Source organism: Lutjanus erythropterus, chromosome 1 (genome assembly GCF_056507025.1).
Source record: "Lutjanus erythropterus isolate fLutEry1 chromosome 1, fLutEry1.hap2, whole genome shotgun sequence".
Taxonomy (NCBI): domain Eukaryota; kingdom Metazoa; phylum Chordata; class Actinopteri; order Lutjaniformes; family Lutjanidae; genus Lutjanus; species Lutjanus erythropterus.
In genome coordinates, this window is record NC_139317.1 from 42146863 (window position 1) to 42167778 (window position 20916).

Genomic DNA, 20916 nt, shown 5'->3' on the forward strand with positions numbered 1-20916 from the left:
CTGAGAAATCAATGTGTGTATTATTGGTGATTTTAATTCTAACTTGGAAAACTGTATTTAACGAAAAGTGGGAAGGTTCATTTCAGAAAATTTTGGTTCTGAGTGATTATGTCAGTCTTGTACTTTGATTGGCCTAACATCTGTAGGGGTGGGGACCTAAAAAACTTCAACAGACAAAATGAACCAGATGGAAGTCTCTGTTACGTGACCCATTTCCTGAGGGCCATTTTGAAGTTCAGTGTGGTGACTTTGGCTCTCACCATCTTGACAGTGCCTGATTCCGCTTACATCCCAGCTAATTCAAAAGTTGGGGGAAAAAAAGTGTTGCGTGAGTGGAGTTGAGGTGAGCCAAATAAAGTGACTCATCTCTAATGTCTGGATTCAGATCACACACTAATATAGGAACAGTGGTGGGCAATTACTTGAAATAAATGTCATCAATTACTCAGACATTACTCATTGAAGAAAGCAAATGTATAACTTAATTAATTACCAAACAGCAAACTTTAAGGAGTTACATTACTCTGTACATTACTTCTTTTCTCAGCAGATGTGCCTTTAATTAACTCAATTCAGTTAAGTCATTTACATTTCATATGGCAAGTGTAAACTCAATGTGCCTAAGTGTTTAACACGTGTAGAAACAGAAAAACAGACATTGTTTTTTTAAGAAGCAACCTGCCTACAGTTTAGAGGTATTAACTGTCTGACAGCTAGCGTAGCTCTAATACTGCCAGCAGCACTAACAGGAAAGCCAAAAGGGCTCTGAACAGCGCCAGGCAACTCCTGAATGGAAATCTCCCAGTGGCTTATTTGCAAGCCAGCATTTCTCCTCTTGTGGTGGAGGTTAACCAAGCTAACATGTGCTCAACAAGTCTGTCCACTAAACCCAGAGAGACCAAACTGATATCAAACCTCCATCAGTCCAGGTGAGACAGTTAACAAGCATCCTCCCAAAATGTCAAAGCAACAAAAACCAACAAAAACAACTAAGTGTGTTACTGCTATTTGGCACTGGCTACCCGTGGCCATGAGTTTTGACAATCAGATCATTTACCAAATGAAATTATCGAAAAATTATGTATAGTAGCACCTGGTTTAGTGACTGTTTGTGAATAATGCAAATAATGTTAATAACTTAATAGTCTAAAAGTAATTAGTAAAGCATCAGCGCTCATGACAAGTTTCAGCGCCACGAATAAGCTGGTTGTAAGCTAATTGTAAGCATGTTAATGCTGAACTTAACTGCATGTTTACCAAGTTTGAGAAACGCTGTGTAAACTGATCCCGACTGCACCTTTTTACTTGTCTTTACGACATAAATAGCAACATCAGCTGGGAAAATTGGAGTTAAATGTAATAGCGATCATGAGATAATCAACTGGCTGCTGTCATTGCTAACAGCTTGCTATTTCAGACCAGACTACTTCCAGGAACAAAAGAGTCATGATAAATGTCTTTGATGATGCTGATGCTTGAAATGTTTGAGTTTAGTGAAACAATGGCTTACATATAGGTTTTGCTATAATTTAACATTTCCAGTCCCTTTTTCTTCATTTGTTCCTGAATGTACTGTAGCTAGTGACAGAGAACAAGCTGTGCCCAGCGTGCTGTTCAGCAGTGTGGCAATTTCATCTCAATCCACTACTCAGTGTGCTGTAGTGACACTACTACAAGGATTCAAAGTTATCTCTTTGTTATTTAACAACAAGGTTGTAAAATGAGATTTACTTGTAGTTCTGGGTAGGCTAAATAAAAATTAATTCTAGGATAAATAAAAATACAGAACAAATTAATTAATAAGGTTGAGTGCTGAGAATGAATTGATTAGTCACTAATTGAGGGAAGAGGCTGCTCCACAACAGTGGATACTTTTGTATCTCGTGCAGCAGGGCAGCAGGGTGAACAGGCTGTGGCTGGCGTGTCTTTTAGTATCATCTCAGCTCTCGCACTGTTCTGGCTGGTTTTAATGACTGGCTGTAGAGTTTTTCTGTGCTGGGCCGTGCACATCCAATGTCAGTTTGTGATGTTTCCAGACGGGATGTGCTCTCTTGCTTCTCGGTAGAAGTCGACAAGAACTGGGCACGGGAATTTTGCCGTCTTAATTTTCCTTAAGAAAAACAGGCGTTTCTGAGCTTTTTTGACTGGGGTAAAGATGTGTAATGTCTGTGACCGGATCTCCATGATGTTGATTTCCAGGAACCTAAAACTGTTCACCTGCTCCACCTCAGCTCCACTGATGTAGATAGGGATGTGGCCGTTTGCCTCCTTTCTCTGAAAATCAGCAATCAGCTCCTTGGTTTTGCTGACATTGAGCAGTTGGTTGTTTTCTGTGTACCACTTTGCAAGATGGTCGATTTTCTCCTGATATGAAGTCTTATTCTTGTTTGAAATCCAGCCAAAGATGACTGTCTCATCTGCAAACTTCACAAAAGTTTTCTTCATGTCAGGAGCTGCAGTCATGAACAGAAGGGGGGCTGAGCACACAGCCCTGGGGGGCTCCTATGTTGAGCAGTAGAGTGGAGGAGCTGAGACCACTAATCCAAATAAATATGTCCTGTAGATCTCAAAAACAAAATTGAAGGACAGACATTCATAAACAGAGACTCCTTCCATTTTACTTTGATGGAAATATATTTTTACATTTTAGTTAATGTGTCCTTGCACCAATTAGTGACTTGAATTTTAATTTGACTTAAATATTACATGGACACTTAACTGGCTTTCACTCCTACACTCCCAGCACAAACAGACAGACACTTGCACACATACATAAACAAAGCGTAAGCAAACAGACACACAAGCACCTTAATGTGCATCTTCTCTCATTTCATTTCTACTTATCGGACTACTTATCCTCTCTTATCCTGTTTGCATGTAACATTAGCATACTTATGTGTGTCTGCGTCTTAAGGCAGATAAGTGACATGTCCTTTTTTTATCTGTGCAAGTGCTATGTAGTGTACATAAGCTGTGTAACTTCCAACTGTGTGTGTGTGTGTGTGTGTGTGTGTGTGTGTGTGTGTGTGTGTGTGTGTGTGTGTGTGTGTGTGTGTGTGTGTGTGTGTGTGTGTGTGTGTGTGCACGCGCGCAAGCATTCATCTGTGCTCTTTCAATCCTGGAAGAGAGCACAGGCAGGGAAATTAGCGAGACATCGAAGGAACACTTGGATGAGAAATGAGCTGTCTGCAGAACACCAATGAGATATGTGTGTCAGTGCATGCACGCAGTTAAAAAACACACATCTTTGTGCGGTTTTGCAGGATCCACAGGGCTAAAACTCAGTAGCCTGACAAGCAGTCGAAGTGTGAATAACATAAACCAATGAAAAACTCACATATTAGGAGCAGAGGTATTGCCCTGGAGAAATACCTTGTTTCTCCAAGCTGTGTGTTTGTGTGCAGAGTCGGGAGGGAGGCTGTGCAATTTGTGTATTTCATAATTGCTAACAACAGGTGGATTGAGTGAGGGGAATTTTTATTTGGCTAAAAGAATGCAAGGCTTTCTCATCAGACTCATATATAGCTACTAAGTGGTGGAGGATGAAAGGAAGTGTTATTGAGAATCAGATAAATACAAGAAAATGATTTTGGAGATGTGTAGAGCCTTGGAAATAAAATCCACCTCCACATGTACAGAAGGTTAAAGAAAATATGTGTTGCTGATTAACTATATTTTACATCTTCTGGGTTAATTCCGCTTGGACTGCTGATTACAGATCCTGTGGGACCTAAAACATCTCACCAATGATAAAACATCAGTTTTTTATGTTCTCTAACAGCAGGAGCTTAATAATCAATTCTTCTCGTTGTGCTCTTTTCAGTCATCTTCAATACTGTAATGTCTTTTGGGCTTCACAAAAGATGTGGCATTAGCAAACACTTCCCACAAAATATTTCCTGTTTTATTTACTTTCGTTTTTAATTGTAAGTTATATTGATTCTTCATAGTTTGAATGTGATCACAAGACATTCTCTCTCTTCATTTACAGTGATTTGATGATCCTGCACTGTGGTTTGAACTATTGCATGTATGTGCCATTTGTCATGTTTGTTGCACTGAGACTGAGAGAACAGTGTATAAGCTATTTATCAGGCTGTATACCTGAGTGTATACCTGAATCCTAATACATTACTTGGGAAAGCACAAATAATGTGATGAAAACAGATATTCCTCTATTCAGATATTCTTATTATTCCAAGTCAATTCCAACACTGAATCTTTCGATTTGTTAAACATTTTTTTCAGGTTCTCTCTGTGAAATGGTGATGGTGGTGGGGTTCAGTTCATGAAACTTAATTATTTCATAATTAATTTAATGTGACTTCAGTATAAACCACACCCACTCCCAGTCTTCTTTCTAAATACATAGACAGATAATATTGTTGTTTGAACAGATGTGAGTACAATTAAGGACATCTATGGGTACCTCTACTCAGTATAGGTACAATGACAATAAAGCTGGGTTGAATTGAACTGAAGTAAAGTAAACAGGAATACAGACCAGTTTAGCATGCTGTCTGATATTTCTTTTTACTTTCCTTTTTCAGAAGCATTTGACAGTCATAAACATTTGTGAAATCCAGCACAGTAATGGCAGACACAGGGACACAGCATGGAAATCTTGGCCATGTCCATGCTGTCAATGTGGGCTCCCACTGCCTGGTAAAATTCTTGCATACAGATAATTGTGTCGAACAGTTTATTGTTGTTTGCTAGAGTAATCAGTCCTTAACTTTTGTGCTATATTTTAAACTACATTTAAGCAAACATAACACAAAAAAAGATTGATTCTCTCTGTGCTGTATGTCACAGGGTCTTGGGATGTCAAAGAGGGGAAAAAAAACCTAATCATTGCACATGATTTCATAATGTCGACTGTAGCTATAAGCTAGGCGTCCTGCACACGGGATGTCTGGGGTTTATATCACAGAACCACATTCTTTTGTAAGGTATTACAATATTAAATAATAAATATTGCACAATTTGATGTCAGGTCATGATCCTAATAACTACACAGTGACAGAATAGCAAACAAACTAGACAAACAAATCATGGGGCCGTGCATATTTTTATGCATGTGGTACAACAGCAGCAGCTTTATTACTTATTCATAATAATTAATTGGCCTATCACCATGACAGGATCAGTCAGGATCTAACTGTAAATTATATGCTGCAGTTCAGATACATAAACTGTAACACAGAGATTACGTTTAGACTGTCAAAGCGTATGGAATGAAGTAGCTGACCTCAGGATGAGCCCTGAACTCCATCAGATCTGTCAGGATACAAAACTCTGAACTCTGTGTCCATAGATGCATTTCCATATTCGGGATGCAGCCTCTCTATTAATTAAAAAGGCAATATCTAGCAATCGTGCGTGCAAAAATGAGTACAGCAGGCAAAATATTGAGTTTGAGCCATAGATTGTGTATGAAATAGGTTGGAATTCTAGTTAATAGACAATCTATGGTTGAAATGAATTGTTTACCCCTGACCCCAGACTTGGGGAAGCTCGGACTGGCTGCAGGAGCACTGCAGGAGTATAAATCACACGCAGCATCGTAGATTGACAGCTGATCAGCTGTTTATAACTGTCAGTTGTCTGTCAGTGTAAAGCTTTCCCTTAAAAAAAAACCCACTGCTCTAAAAATACACACGCTGGACTTTGAGTTCAGCGACTGCCTGCCAGAATCCATTAACATTCAATTCAACCGTTATAAAAATCTACGCCTTCTACAAGATTATTCATAATTTTTTACGACTCATAAACAGATACTTACTCATTTGGCGAACATTCTGCATTAATTTGAATCCTAATTAAACTGAAACAGGCACACAAACACAGTTGTTCTGGCCCGGAACAGAAGGACACCACGATTGTAGTGTTGTTGTCAGAGAATTTAAAATGTTTCCTTAATCTCTCATGACACATTACAGTAAATATGTTACAGATTTCTCCTTTAAAGCAAACATCACAGTATGGCAACAGATAGTAATGATAGAATGAAAACACATTTTAATGTCTGACATGTACTGTATGTCACCTCCTAGAGTTTGGTCTCATTACTTTCAGTGAAATAAAGTCCCAACAGATTTGATGGAGCTCAGTGCTCATCCTGTGCAGTGCAATTACCACATTCTGAGACAAACTATTTTTGTACAACCCTGTTTGTGGAAACTGTGTGCACCTATAACAGGCGAGAGGTCCCCTGAGAGGCTCCAAGAATGTTTTGACACCGAAAGCTAGTCAATAACCAAAAATAATACTTTACTTATGGCACTAATAATGTAACATGTTAAAATATTCCACATTTGTTTGTTTTGTTTGTTTAAAATTGTTGTTAGACAAAGTAAGCGGTATAAAGCAAGAATCCTAAATCTTTTTATTTTTAATTCCTGAAAATCTGGACACACACTAAAGGGTGAATTAAGTAGGTCACATGAACAAAAAAGCTTGTTTGCACAAATGACACATGCTGGAACAACTGGGAAAGGACTGAAAGAAATAATAGGCGAAAGGATTTTGTTTTCAGAAACCCAGGGATGATGGGGTGAGAGGTTAAATTTTGACAGGAAGCGATAGGACAAATGAGTACTTGGATGTGTGGAAATACAGAGAACGGAGTTTCCCAGTGATGTAGTGATTCTCCCTGTGGTTTTGCCACTAATGAGAACATCTGCATCAGTGAAACAGACAGAGTGAGAGAAATAGCCGAAGGGCAAGGCTGTCTGAGAGGAGAAAACAACTAGACTTAGAGAGTGTGTGGAAAAAATAGTTGAAAGACCAAAATACAGTAAGTGGTTTAAAAAGTGGGGAAGGAGATTAAGATCAGGGTAGCATTTTAAACTTACAGAGGACTCTTATATTTTTGGAAACAAAAAAAAAAAAACCCAACAATTGCATTCATGAATTCATGTAATTTTGGCTCTTGATTTCCTCTTCTCCCCAAGGTGCCAATGCCCAGCTCAGTTCGAGGGGCCTGAGTGCCAGCAGAACAAGCACAGTTTCCATGGCAATGGCTATGCCTGGTTTCCTCCCATAATGCCTTGTTTCGAGAGCCACGTGTCGCTGGAGTTCATCACCGACGTGGCTGATGGACTGCTGCTGTACAGCGGGCCCTTGGCGCAGCTGCAGGCCTGGGACCACGAGGACTTCATGGCCATAGGTAGGAACGTCTCAAGCTTTAATAACATGTCCCATCTGGATCTGATTCCAAATCATTCATTTTTTGAGAGCAGGTGTAACTGAGATGGGATAAAGAAAAATTCTTTTACTTTGCAATTAAATGATTTGAACTGAAATTCTGTATGAAGACAGATAGAGAAGCAGAAGAGGCAGAGTTTGGAGAGATAGTTTCCCTCAGCTGTATCTCCTCAGTTTTGAGTTACAGCAACATGCGTATCTTTCTAGCCCTTTAGCAGAGACTAGCTTAGACTGCTCTGGTTTTGCTGTGGCAATACTTGACTTTGTGCTGTTTTGTAACATTTAAAAAAAATATATGCACTGTCTTGCCTCAAGGGGGTATGAACTTAAATCAGAATCAGGGTTACTGAAAATTAAGTTTTTTCAACAAATGCATTTTGCATTGGTATCTTGTTGCAAAACAGTAAACCTAGAAAGAGCACAGTTTTGCAAGAAGATGCAAAATATTGGAATGTGTACAAGAATATGTGCAATATACAGAGACAAAAAATTAATAAGATGTGTGTTTATCTAATGGATTGTGAGATGTGTATGTTAATGCTACTTGTTCTGTCTAAAGATACTAACATTTGGTGGCCCCACCAAGCCCTTAAATTTGATTCTCAAAGTATATTTTTGGTGGCCAAAATGTAAACTATGGACAAGGCATTTTAACACAACTTTAAGACAGCCTTCTGTATAGATTATAAAGACTGGCAGACACAGAGCTGCACTGATTAGCAAAAAAGACAACAGATATTGGCAGCGTTTCAATACATATCACAATCTTTTGATCTATTTCTTTGATGACAGTGAAAATGCGGGAAGTCATGGTTGGTCAGTGTGACGGCTTTTAGATTAGTCGCTCTTCCTTGTTTTTAATAGTCTGCTGCCTTAGGGAGATGCGCTGCAGAGTAAAACACAGCGCACATCTGTCCTGTTTTTTCACTGCAACTCTAAAATTTTGGGTATTATTACTTATATAAAAGTAATAGCAACAGTACAACTATGTTTCACAGTATTCTGTTCTCTTGGCAATTTTGTTTTCATCGTCAGCCTTTTATGTTCTTCTATAAGGATCACTTTAGAAGTTTGAGTAGGCTTTGTAAACTCAAACGTCAGGAGCTCTGACATATCATAGCTAGCTGGCACATAGTACTGTTCAGTCTTTTTGTAGAGTGTTAAAGTGTTAAAGGTTTGAAGGAATCAGAATATTTGTGGAACTGTAATGTTGTGTTAGTGAAGGCTCTCAGTATGTAGATAAAACGTGGTGGCTACAGAATAACTGTTTAAGGCCACAGGCCAGTGGGATGTGGTAATTGTCGAACCCTGAGGAGTCCCTTTTGTGGAGAGGGGGAGGCAAGTGCAGTTGGAAAAGAATAGTTGTTTGAAAAGTTTGTGTCTGGACTTGGAAATTACTCAGCAAATGATACCTGCAGTCTGCCCTTTTCCTTGGCAGTGGCAGCAGTGTACCAGACGGTGATGGAGGAGGTGAGGATGGACTTAATGTTGGCGGTGTAGAAGTGCACCATCATTGTCTTTGGCAGGTGGAACTTCATCAGTAATCTTGGGGGGTACATCCTCTGCTGGGCTCTCTGATGTTCAGCTCCCACTTGAGGTCCTCGGTGATGATGGTGCCCAGGGAGGGGAAGACCTCCACAGTGTTGTCTGTGGAGTCACACATGGTGATGGAGGCAGGTGGTACTTGGTTCTGTCTGCACCTGATCACCAAACCAAGTCAATCTCCCACCTGTAGGCGAACTCATCTCCACCTGAGGTGAGCCCATTAAAGGTGGTGTTGTCTGCTAACTTCAGGAGCTTGATGGACCTGAGGGACAGCTGTTGGTGTACAGGGAGGAAAGTAAAAAGTGGAGGTCATGGCCATTATTTTGGTGAGGTGAAGAATGAAGGAACTGAGTGCAGAAGGATACAGATAAGGTGTCATCTCTACTCTGTAGCTGTATTCAGACAAAGCAGAATCCAGACAAACAAGCGATGATTCATAACCAGAGGTACCTATACCCAGTGGATACTTCTAAAGTTATGATTTTATTAAAAAAACAAAACAAACAAACAAAAAAAAACTTCAGTTGTAACACATGAACCAAAACTAATCAGCAGACAAACGAGTCCAATACTTAAAGTAGCTACAAGTAAAATAAATGAAATAAATAAATGGTTGTCATTCAGGTTCTACAACTTCTAGTGGTAGTGACACATATGCAAAATTTACCAAACCAACATAATGACAATCTAATTGTTTGGAAAAAAAAAAATCTAGAAATATCCACTACACACGATTAACCCTCTGCAGCCCATAGCACCCAAGAGCACCCATCATTTAAAAATCATTTCTAGTATATTAAAGCACAGAAAGAAGAACTTGTGTTGTAGATACTATAAGTTGTCATCAATAAATGAAACCAAAAATATAAATGATAATGTTCAAGACCTCTCCTGCTCTCATTTCCATCGATGGGCGCTGTTGTCTGGGGGGGAGTGCAACAAAGAGTCGGAAAGGACAGCTGACTTGGTTATGACATTTCCAGAAATAAATTCAGCATTCTTTCCTCAAATAAGTTGCCAGAAACAGTACATACTGCCAGATTACTGTTGTTTGGTCTTATACATAGCTGTGTGGGGTAAAGTGTGGGATATTCTCTTTAACTTTGAAAGTTAAGCATTATCCATTGAAGGAAATATTTTTATCAGACTATGAAAACAAACAGAGAGAAATGTTGTGGATCATATTCATTATAAAACTGACTTGAAGTAACTTTCTCTTGTTTTAGGCAGACTGAGAATCATTTAATTATCACTATTTTAGTGTTACTTGTTGTTTTGCCTTTTTTTTAATCTGTTGAATCAAACTTGGCTGAAAAAACTACTGGCACCACATTTTTGTTATCAGATATAAGAGGAAATTGTGTTTTTTCAAATGAAAACTCCTTGAGATTGTCAATTTCTTTCTGATTTTGAGATAGTGCTGTTTGTTTGGATCTAATAGAAAAATGCTCATCTAAGTGAGGATTCTCAGTGAACTGCAGCAATATTAAAAAAAATCATACTGGGGTCTACAGGGTTAACAGTGTTGAATAACATCCAGTTTAAAATTCCATTTCAAATGACTACAGTTAGAAGATGATGGTCAGTTGAGGTAGATTTGAAAGAAAAATTGGGAACCACTCGACCAGTGTCGAGGCCTGGTCAAACATTTAAAATGGCAACATTGCTGCTGCAAAATAAATTCATTTCAATGGAATGACCAAACAAATGGAAATTAAATGAAATGTGCAAGAGCAAATTTGTGCCCGTGACCAATTACAGTAAGCAGTCTTGACAGTGCTGACCTTTTAGAGAACAAAGAGCTGGAGAGTTCAAAATTGAGGAAGGTGTAATAGCTTATTAGCTTAATTAACCTCCCTTGTCAGAGTATAAACTGTTCTAGAAAAGATGAATAGTTTGCAAACAGTTATAAGTCAGGTGTTGATGATAGAGACGTATCTTTTGAATCAAATGCTTGAACTTATTTTTCTGTAAGTAACAAAGTGAATATGTTTCCCAGTTACCATGCTTGTTAGAGCTTTTTTCTCTATTCAATAAAAATCTTTATTGAATGAAATCATGTACAATACAGAGAACAAAATGCCGGGGCTGGGGGGGTTAATAGCCCAGTATAAAGTAAATAAAAGGACGTGCTGTTGCTGTTAGTACGGTTATTGGCTTGGAGAGCTGCTTTTCTTTTCAATAACTCTTTTCTTCACTGAAATTATGTGCAATGCCAAGAACAAAATGCCACGGGGGTTGAAGAGCACGTGGAACACAGGACAGAAGTTCGTGACTGACCAGTTGCAAACAAGAGGAGGACTAGGGATGTCACAAGAGCCAATGCTTCAGTACCAAGTTGACGGCAGAATTTTGAAAATGTCACAGTACTGTTTTTTTATAGTACAAAAAGGTACGGGAGGTACCACAGGTGCAGCTCTTCCTCACCTGATAGACACAGCATACACAACAACTCCTGTAGTCCGCCATTGAGTGCCAAAGGAAGAAGAAAATACGGTGGAAAAACAACACATGTAAGAAAGTGACGTGAAGCTGCAGCCACAGCTCCGCCTCGTCTCATTGAAATAAAAAACAGTACACAAAGTCATCTATAGAAGTAGGTGACTGTGTTTGAGGCAGATCATCAGGGATTAATAATATATTCACGGTCAATGATATGAACATTGTGCTATCCAACTTATTAAACAAAAGGAGGAGACACTTCCACCTTACTAACTTAGTGAAGCAGCTCACATGCAGAGTGAGTGAGTTTCACTTCACGTTAATGTTACATTAACACTGTATCCAAAGTGTTGTCCTTGTCCTGAAATACACGTAACAGTTTGTTTTGTCTGACATTAATGTTTTGTCTCTCACATGTCAGTAAATTTAAACTACTGGGGCACTCTGATCTGAAATCACTGCACTTTTGCATCACTTGCCAGACACAGTGACATTCTCCCCCAACAGTGTGTCAGGCAGAATAAATCTCCCCCTCAGTTTTTTGTTCTAGAAGCTCAAAGGAGTTTTGTGGCAAAGAAAATTAATAATTGTTGAATTTTGTTCTTATTTTTTTTTTTTTTTTTTACCATGGTATCAAATCGGGTATTGAGAACTGTGGAAATTCACTTGTATTGCAACATCTCTAAAAAAGACATGCCAACTCAACACAAATTGCATATTAGGGCTGAAACAAACAATTATTTTCATTATTGAAAAATCTGATGATTACAATTAATTAATTAGTCTGTAAAATGTCAAAAATGCTCAACACAATTTTCCAGACCCTGAAGTGTTTTTTTACGCTGCTCCTTTTATCCAACCTACAGTCCAAAGACTCTTCATTTACTATCACAAATGACGCAGAAAAGCAGCAAATTTGTACATTTAAGAAGCTTGACTCAGCAAATGATTTCCATTTTTTCTTGAAAACGATTAATTAAATATCAAAACAGTTTGAAGTTAACAATAAATAATCAATTAATTTTTGCACCTTTATTAGCATACGTGGTCATCATTATGTAAGGCAGAAACAGATCTGTATAGTACAATTGAACAAACTGGAGGAATACACTGTATTTCACCTCCAAAAAGCCATTTGTCATTTATCCTGAAGACTTAAGGATTGTTAGTAGACAAGAACAGAAATCCATTTCAGGTTTAATTCCCTGTGTGTATTAACTTACCACGACCTGAGGATTAGGCAGTGACAGTCACTCTTACACAATTGCACACACACACTGGATGATTTTGATCTTATTAAAGCTGACACCCCATGCACTTGGTGTGTGCTACTTTGATTCCCATTTAAACATTGTCTTCACACAAATGCTGTGGACAGTCACTAAAACAGCCCTGCTGCTCGCTGTGCTACATACTGTGCATTTTCATTAGAAAGATCTGGAAATATGTGTGAACTAAGCTTCGACAGGTTTACATCTCTAGCTCTTATGGGAAAACGTAGGCTGTTTCTTTTGTTGCTGTGGTAATATTGTTGAAGTTTGAAGACAATAAAGCTTGGCGAACTGAGGGTGGCAGGCAGGAATTATAGACAGACGGAAACAGAGAACAAAATGTCTTGTGCGTCTCGGTATATTTAGTGTTTTAATCTGAGAGACCTAACGCCTCCTTGTCTCTCTCACTACTTCTTCCCTTGCATTGGTCCCCTCTCTTGGGAAAGATGCTGTTGTTCTATCACTGCCAAAGTAATATGTGTGGGAGGTGAGGTCTGCCTGGAGAGCCGGACGCGTTCTGTATTTGTGTATGTGTGTGTGTGTGTTGTAAGCAGGTTTGCAGTGTAAATCCTGAATTATTTCTTTGACTTTGTTGGTGTCAGAGGATCTGTGTACATGTGAAAACCAGCCAGCATGTGTTATTGGATCCTAAAGAGTTAATGGGTTTATGGAGTTAAGGCTGATTTGTCACTGCACAGAGTGTAATTAGAGTCAGGCTGTACATATTTAGAGCTCTAATTAACTTGTTTCAAGGTTCACCTACTGCATGTAACTATTTCCATCAGCATACCGAGTACTGGACCTTAATATAACTGCATTAAAGTATGTACGTGTGTGTACTGTATACAAGTCTATTAATGTAAATAGCGTAATGGCCTTTCTAATATATACAGATGGAAGCTGCTGATATGTGGTCATCCACCCATTATTTGTAAGGAATTATTTGACAACTAGTTGTATAAATGCAGCTACACTCACTAGTCGGCAGCAGAAGTACTTGGGGTATAAATTACAAGTTACATCACAATGATATTATACTTATTCTTTGGGTAACAATACACTGTATTGCAAAGTTTTCCACAATACGATTTTGATTTAATTTAGGCATCTACCAGTGATATCAGGGAATATCACATGCTCATTTAATATATTAAGTTGCATTTGTCAACTCACAGAAGAAACAATTATATTCGACCAAAGTCTTCCAGATATTTTCACTTTGCAACAATCAACATTCAATATATTGATCCAGATCGATGTGTGGTTATACCTTTAAGGAATACTAGTTGGTTAAACTCATTTTCACTATTTTATTAATATACAGTGCAGTTTAGAGGTTGCTTCTGAGATTTACTCATCCACCTACTCCTAGCCAGGGCTGCAGCCCCCAGCTACAGTGACCAGATCAAAACAAGCCAAATGTGAGACAATGAGTATGTTTGTGTGGGACACCTTACCCCAGTGTTGAGGGGTAGTCTAAGGTTTTGATATTAACAAACAAAAGTTTATATTCTGCCCATTAGCTTTTAACAAATCTATGCTTTGCCCTCTGGTTGACTCACACAGGCACACATTAGACAATAGATAACTAGTTCTCCAGCGTTTGTTTTAGGTCTATTTTCCAGGTTTTGGAAAATCTTCTGTCCCACAGTGGTTTGACTTTTGAAAATTAGAGGCAATCAATCAATGTGGGATGTGGGACAAAGGATGAAACTGAAGTTCTGCATAAAGTAGGACACTCTCCACAGCAGGTAGGCGCTTCATGTAAACCAGCAAGGTGGAATGTGGGACAAAAACATGAGACATCTAATCACTGTTCGGTAGTATTTTAATCTACAAAATGAAAATAAGGTTGCATGTAGTTGGGTCAAAATTCACAGCATACCACTTGACCACTAACACTGCCTCTGTCCCTTAATGTATTCTTACTTTAAGACTAGTTGACAGGTCTACATTTATTTTTATGGGGCACTGTTTAATTGTTAGGAATATCACCATTAATTATCATTATTCATTAGCATTGAATTATCATGTCTGGTTTAAAGTAATTGCTGAGAATCTGGGATCACTGCAACATCACTTCACTGAAGTCCAGCAGGCATGACAGACTATATGCTGGTCCCCTATTGATCCTCTACATGCTGCTGCCCGTGTATGATATATTTAATAGGTCACTTCCAGGTTCCCATCAACTGCAGACCATACCACAAATTACCTCTGGCAGTTCATTATTTGCCCTAAGACCCCAAGACTAATCAGTACTCATTTGTTGGTACTGTAGGTCCGTCAACTGTGATGGATGTTTATAACAAACACAGTTTTTCTGCAATAATTTTACCATTCACCTTTGTGGTCTCTGTCATAGTTCAATATCCAGTTTTTAAAGGGGCAGTGTGTAGGATTTAGTGGCATTTAGTGGTGAGGTTTTAGATTGCAGTCAACTGAATACTGCTCACCTCACCCTCCCCTTCCATGCATGTAGGAGAAACCATGGAGGCCATGAAAGCCCTATCTAGAGCCAGTGTTTGAGGACCCATGCCCCATAGACACATATACAGACTCGACATCGACCACTCTGGCATGTTGTACATCAGTGTTGCTTCCATATTAGACTGGTGAAGACTGGCTTGTGAACAAATACATGAAGAAGGAGAGCTGCCATTTTTCTGGATGAAAGCCACTGTCATGTTTTAATGAGTCATGTTACATTTAAAGATGTACTGACACCAGCATCTAGGGCTTGGGCGATTTGTTGATGTAATCAACGTCATCAATTACGAAAATATGTCGATTTACATAGTGTGCGTTGATGGGATCGATAAAAAATTAGCACAGTAACTTAATATAAATAATAACATCTGATTAAAATTAAACGTTTTTCGAGTCAATTTAAGAACTGTAATTGCATTATTAAGTACTTGTATCGGTACTCAATAATAGATTATGAACCCTTTAATATAAAAACTTATTGAATTATCACACACACACACACACACACACACACACACACACACACAATCTTACACATCAGACCTTCAGCTAACAAAAATTATCTTTGACAACCATCATGAAACAAGAATTTCCCCAACGACAACCACTTCCTAAACAACTGATGATAATTCTTTTATAGTTAACGGTTCCTTTAGGCAAGGTAAGGCAGCTTTCACAGTGTTTTTTCTTGACTGTTAAGTGTAGTCCACCCACACAAACACAGCAAAGGGTTTCTTTGCTTGGACACTGAATACACAAAGCCATCTGATATACAAATATTATTAAAAAAAAACATATTCACCAGCCATGGTCCAGGATGAACCTCATATCTGATATGAACAACACTGAATGGCCAATACCTGATTTTTTAATAAAAGGCATGATATTGGCACCATATATTGCAGTTGCTCACCTATACTACAAACTCTATACCTCACTAATCATACACAGATATGGGTTTATTTTAGAGCTTATTGGATATGAGAGAGACAGAAGCCAGTAAAGTATTGACTGTACTGTATATTGTAAGTTCAGTTGGGATTCATATGAAAATAAAAGAAAAAGCAGAGCATAAACAAAACAAAAGCTAAAACTAAAACAAAAAGAACTAATAAAGCCTGCATTCTAATTTGATTTTCAGATAAAACAGTGAGCCACAGTCATCAGTGAACTGAGAACAAATACACTAAACAACAAAGATGAGGAGCAGTAAGGACAAAGACCAACACTGACAGGCTAACGCTGTTTATTTTGAGACCGTTAAGGTGACTTGGAGTTGGATTCCTGACCAGAATCTGAACTTGTCTTCTCTAAAACAACAACGTTTTGATTAAAAAGGATTATTGGGGCACAAGGGAACAGGAAATGTGTTTCAACATCAACCTAAGAACGCAGCTTCAAGAATCCACTGCTCAGGTTGATGCTCAAAGAGCCATATTGGATTGATGCAAAAGTACAAAAGGAGAATCAGACAAAACGGGGTGAATCACTCCCAAATCAAACACGCCATGAACCGAATGCCGGAGGTCTCATACTGACATGAATGTATTATAAGTACATGAGCTGCACTGGAAATCATAATGTGGGGTGGAACGAGCTGTTCCTGTGGCATGACTTCAAGTTGAAAGTGTCACTTGAAAAGAGTATTACAATAATAGTCTCTGAATACACAGGGAGTTGAAGAGAAAGAGAGGTGAAATATAAGAGAGATGAAATATGGATTTGAAGGAGCAGAGGTAAGATAGGCAGACAAAAAGAAATGTCAGGTGCCTATAAAGGAGACGGTTTTACAACCTGAACTGCCTTTTCATTAATGAATGTCAAGTGGCACATTAGAAGTCACTAATATACCTCAGGAATTTTCATTTTGACCGTATTGCTATCATGTGTGTGAGTTTGTGTGTGAGAAAGACATTGTTCACCTTGTTATTAGGCCTTGTTAAGTGATTCTGCCCATTGAGCCTGATCATATTCCCCACTGCTCCACACACACATTTCCACACACAGACCTTCAGCTTCTTATTGAGATGCTGGTTTGCTTTTTCCAAAGCTGCCCACTCATCTGCCCTTTTATCCTGCCACAGGGCAGCTGTACCAAGCCTGCCCTGCTGTGTAGGCCAGAGAAAGGTGTAAGACACCCCCTTACACACAAACACACACTGGGAACATGGCTGTGTACTACACCCAATCTTTGGCCACTGGGGGAGAAGAGATTACATGGTTATAACACACAGCTGGTGGAGTGAGTGTGTGTGTTCGTATAGGGTATAATGAAACTCGTACCTAAGCTGACCCCTTGTGTTCTAGGTAAGATCAGAACATTGGATGTTCCTTTAAATCCATTTACCCTCACCAGCATGCAAATGCTGTTTATTAATTTGTGAAGCCTTAAATTTCCATAAAGGCATTTTGGGCTTAGGACGGCCATCTTGGTTTACAGTTCAGGCGCAGTTTGTTCCAAGCTAAGCTCTTACACACATTTTCATGCATGGAGCTCATCCAAATTCCTAACACAAAAGAGCAGCAGTTCAAAGAACAACATTTAGTTTCATTGAACAATACTCTATAGATATTTTATTCATGAGTTTAGAGTAACCTTTTAAACTAGATGATCATGAAACACAACCTACAAACACCACAAATGTGCCAGCCTAACAGAGCTGCTTCTGTGTGGAAATGCTTCTGATAATTATCAGGAACTGTCTGTTTTGGTAAATGAGTAATTTTGACTGTTATATATGGAGTCCGCTGTAAAAACAGCAGAACAGAATGCAAATTTGCAGCCAGCCCTTACAGCAAACTGTATTTGCATTCTAATTTACCTGAGCATTATCATTAGTTTTGCTGGAAACCATTATCAACCACTTGCTCTTTAGAATAACTAATAGGCATTTACAGCTAATAACAACGCTGGCATGCTCTTAAAATTTCTAATGAATATTCAGTTGTTTGTATAAAGCTGCTTTCCTACCACAAGGCTTACGGCAGATATCAAATACATGAATGGTTGTCTCTCTGTAACCAGAGGAGGTAATTTTTTTAATTATGTGTCCATGAAAGTGCGGATGCAGAGCTGGAAGGACAAAACAGAGACTGCTGCCATTGACATGTGGCTCGTGTCCAGCTTGTGTCAAACAAGATTTCGTTGAGGAAAATTTAATTTGCATCACTTTCGCTGGGTACATTTATGGCCCAAAAGTTTCCAGGGACTTCCTCTTGCTTCCATTTTCACATTACATTTTTGACAAGTATGGCACTGTCCTAGCTGCCCCATCACCTGTCTGACTGGCATTTGCTTTGACACTGTCACAGCCACCTGTCACCACCTCTAGGGCTGTTTCCCAGTGGTGATCTGATCTGTAATATACTTAGACTAGGTATTTATACCTCTATTACTGTCAGGTGGAATCAGTTTGAGGAAGAAACATATCATGTCTGTTGGCTGCATAGAAATGAGACTTTCACAAATGTTTTCTACTGGTAATTGCAAGAAGGGTGTTTTTCTAGCTTTGTTTAAGAAAAGCTAAGAAAAATGTGATGCAGGTTAAATAATATCACTTAAATTGGAAATTGTGTCCCTTACCACTAAAATAGATGCTCACAGTACTTACATTGCACACAAAGAAACATTTCAGATGAAATCTTCAAATGTTTAAACTGATTTTTTTTGACAAAGTGATTTTGTTGACTGTTTTTGGCACAGAGATGCCTCTGTAAATAGGGCAATAACTAACTAACATTATTATACCCAGCAGCTGGAGATGATTCCTTAAAGGAAAAGTTCAAATCTGGGACATACGCTTATATAAAAACGACTAGTCTGACAATGTCCAGTGGCAGACTGGGCTATTTCTCGGTTTGGTCATTAATTTCTCGGCATCTTGTTTTCACCGTTAGGTTGCCAGGCAACCAGGACACTGCCAGGAGACTCCAGAAAATCACTGTGCCCAGCCAAGATATTGTCCAGCACTAGCTCTGCATTGCCAGACTAATTCACAAATGGTATTAGTGTGGAATTTCTCGTTATCAATGGGTGCAGACCAAGATGCTTCTGGATGGAGAGCCATGATAGCTCCATTGGTACAGTTGTGAGGCCCATGTACAGAAGCCAAGTCCTCTGCAGCAGCTGTGGGTTTGATTCCAACCAGTGGCCCTTTGCTGTGTGTCATACCCAAACTGTCTCCCCCTTTCCTGTCCTAATCCATCAATAAAGGCATAAAAGGCCCCCAAAAATTCAAACATGCTTCTGGATTCTCTTACTGTAGATAAACCAGCAACCAATCTCAACAATGAAACGTATGACGTAGCGCAGAGAAACACACACAAGTTGTTGTGGTTCTTGGTTTTCAAGCAGGAAAGAAATGGCCTGGCCTGGTCACAAACTGTCTTAAGTCACAGCTAAACAGCACATTAAAATGTGTTTCTGAAAACATTTGAGGTGAGAAATAGGCAATGCAGCAACAGAATCTTAATTCATACCTGATCCGCACTGCCTAGATTGTCAGTTTGATCTGAGTGTTATGAACTTGGTGCATTGCACACTGAATGTGTGACATGACTTTTCAAATCTGGACCGATGAACCTCCTCTGTCAGTCTTCATATAAAACCCACTCCATATTAAATAAACAGTTGTCATTGGCCCGACAAGAACCAGTACAGGTGGAAATCTGTCTGAATGGGAGCAGGGCCAGACATATGTGCCAGAGTAAATGAAACATGACCTTGCAGATTTGTCTGGTTCCCAGGCTAATCCAGCACATAACACCCTGTAGACCCCTCAGTCAGTTTAACACCTTTTGTTCTGTACTGAATAATCAATCAAGATATAGCATGTTAATTATTGAGCCATAGAATAGGTAGGTCTGTTTTGTTACCTTTAAGACAGAGTCCGTGTCACCTTTCCCCGCTGTTTCTAAGCTTCATGCCAAGCTAAGCTGATCGACTGCTGGCGGGAGCTTCATTATAGACACGAGAGCAGTATCAGTCTTCTCATCTCAAACCTCAAACATATTTACCAAACTCTTCTTTCAAAGATTGTTTGCGCAGGTACCTGAGTACCTCGATGTGTTCCCTCCCTGGAACGACAGTAAAATATCCTCATCCTGCATTTGCACTTTTGCATTTCTACCTGTTGCCCAAGACTTCCTTGTAAAAATGATTTTGGAAGGAGTTTAATATTATTATTACTGTTATTAATGTTACTGTTATATATTCTTATTGTTATTATATATTCACAAGAAAGGGACATTACATCATTTCTCAATTTTTTTGGCAGCTTTTCATAGACAGGTTTATCAATACTCCTTGTACCACATACGGTAGAACTGGCTCACTTGGCATCAGTGACTACCCGACCTGATCAGGAAATGCCACACTCTGATCCTGGCTGTATTAGTGAGATTAATTGTCATGGTAATGATTTGTATCCAGCGAGATCAACAATAAATGTCATTCATGGCTAGAAGCGTCAGACCTGCTCTGAGGTGTTAGAGCAAACACACAAGACCAGCATCTCTCTCTCTCACAGACACGCACACACATACACTCATGCAGAGACTACCAGCCAGAGGCCAGAGCTTGTCCAATCAATACCCAAATTAACAAGACAAATTAAATTTGTGTAATTACAACACCCTTGCAGAATGGAAAAAGTTTTCCGGCAGGGGGTCAGATAAGGATTGGTGGGAGTGTGTTTGCTTTTTAACTCTTCCTTTAAACCAAAAGGAACATATTCTCAGCAGTTTATGTTATTGGATATGTGTTCATATGGTGCCACTATCAGAGACAAGGATTGTCACTGAGTGATGGCTAAATAAAGAAGAAAAGGGATCTTGCAAGCATCAGCACACACAAACCTACAGATTCACTTCAGCATTACATTCAATTTCCACAGAGCTGTTTTGCAGCAGTACCCCCCCAGCTTAGAACTGCAACGGCTTTCAAATAGGAACTGCTGCT

At 39.0% G+C, this 20916-nt stretch overlaps 1 protein-coding gene across 1 annotated transcript in view; it reads left to right on the forward strand.

Annotated features, from left to right (window-relative positions):
- Positions 1 to 20916, forward strand: part of LOC146333309 (neural-cadherin) — a 299893-nt gene that overhangs the window by 178736 nt on the left and 100241 nt on the right. The window contains exon 26 of the mRNA XM_084722064.1: positions 6957 to 7171. Coding sequence (XP_084578190.1) covers positions 6957 to 7171 — 215 coding nt within the window. The remainder of the gene's footprint in view (positions 1 to 6956; positions 7172 to 20916) is intronic.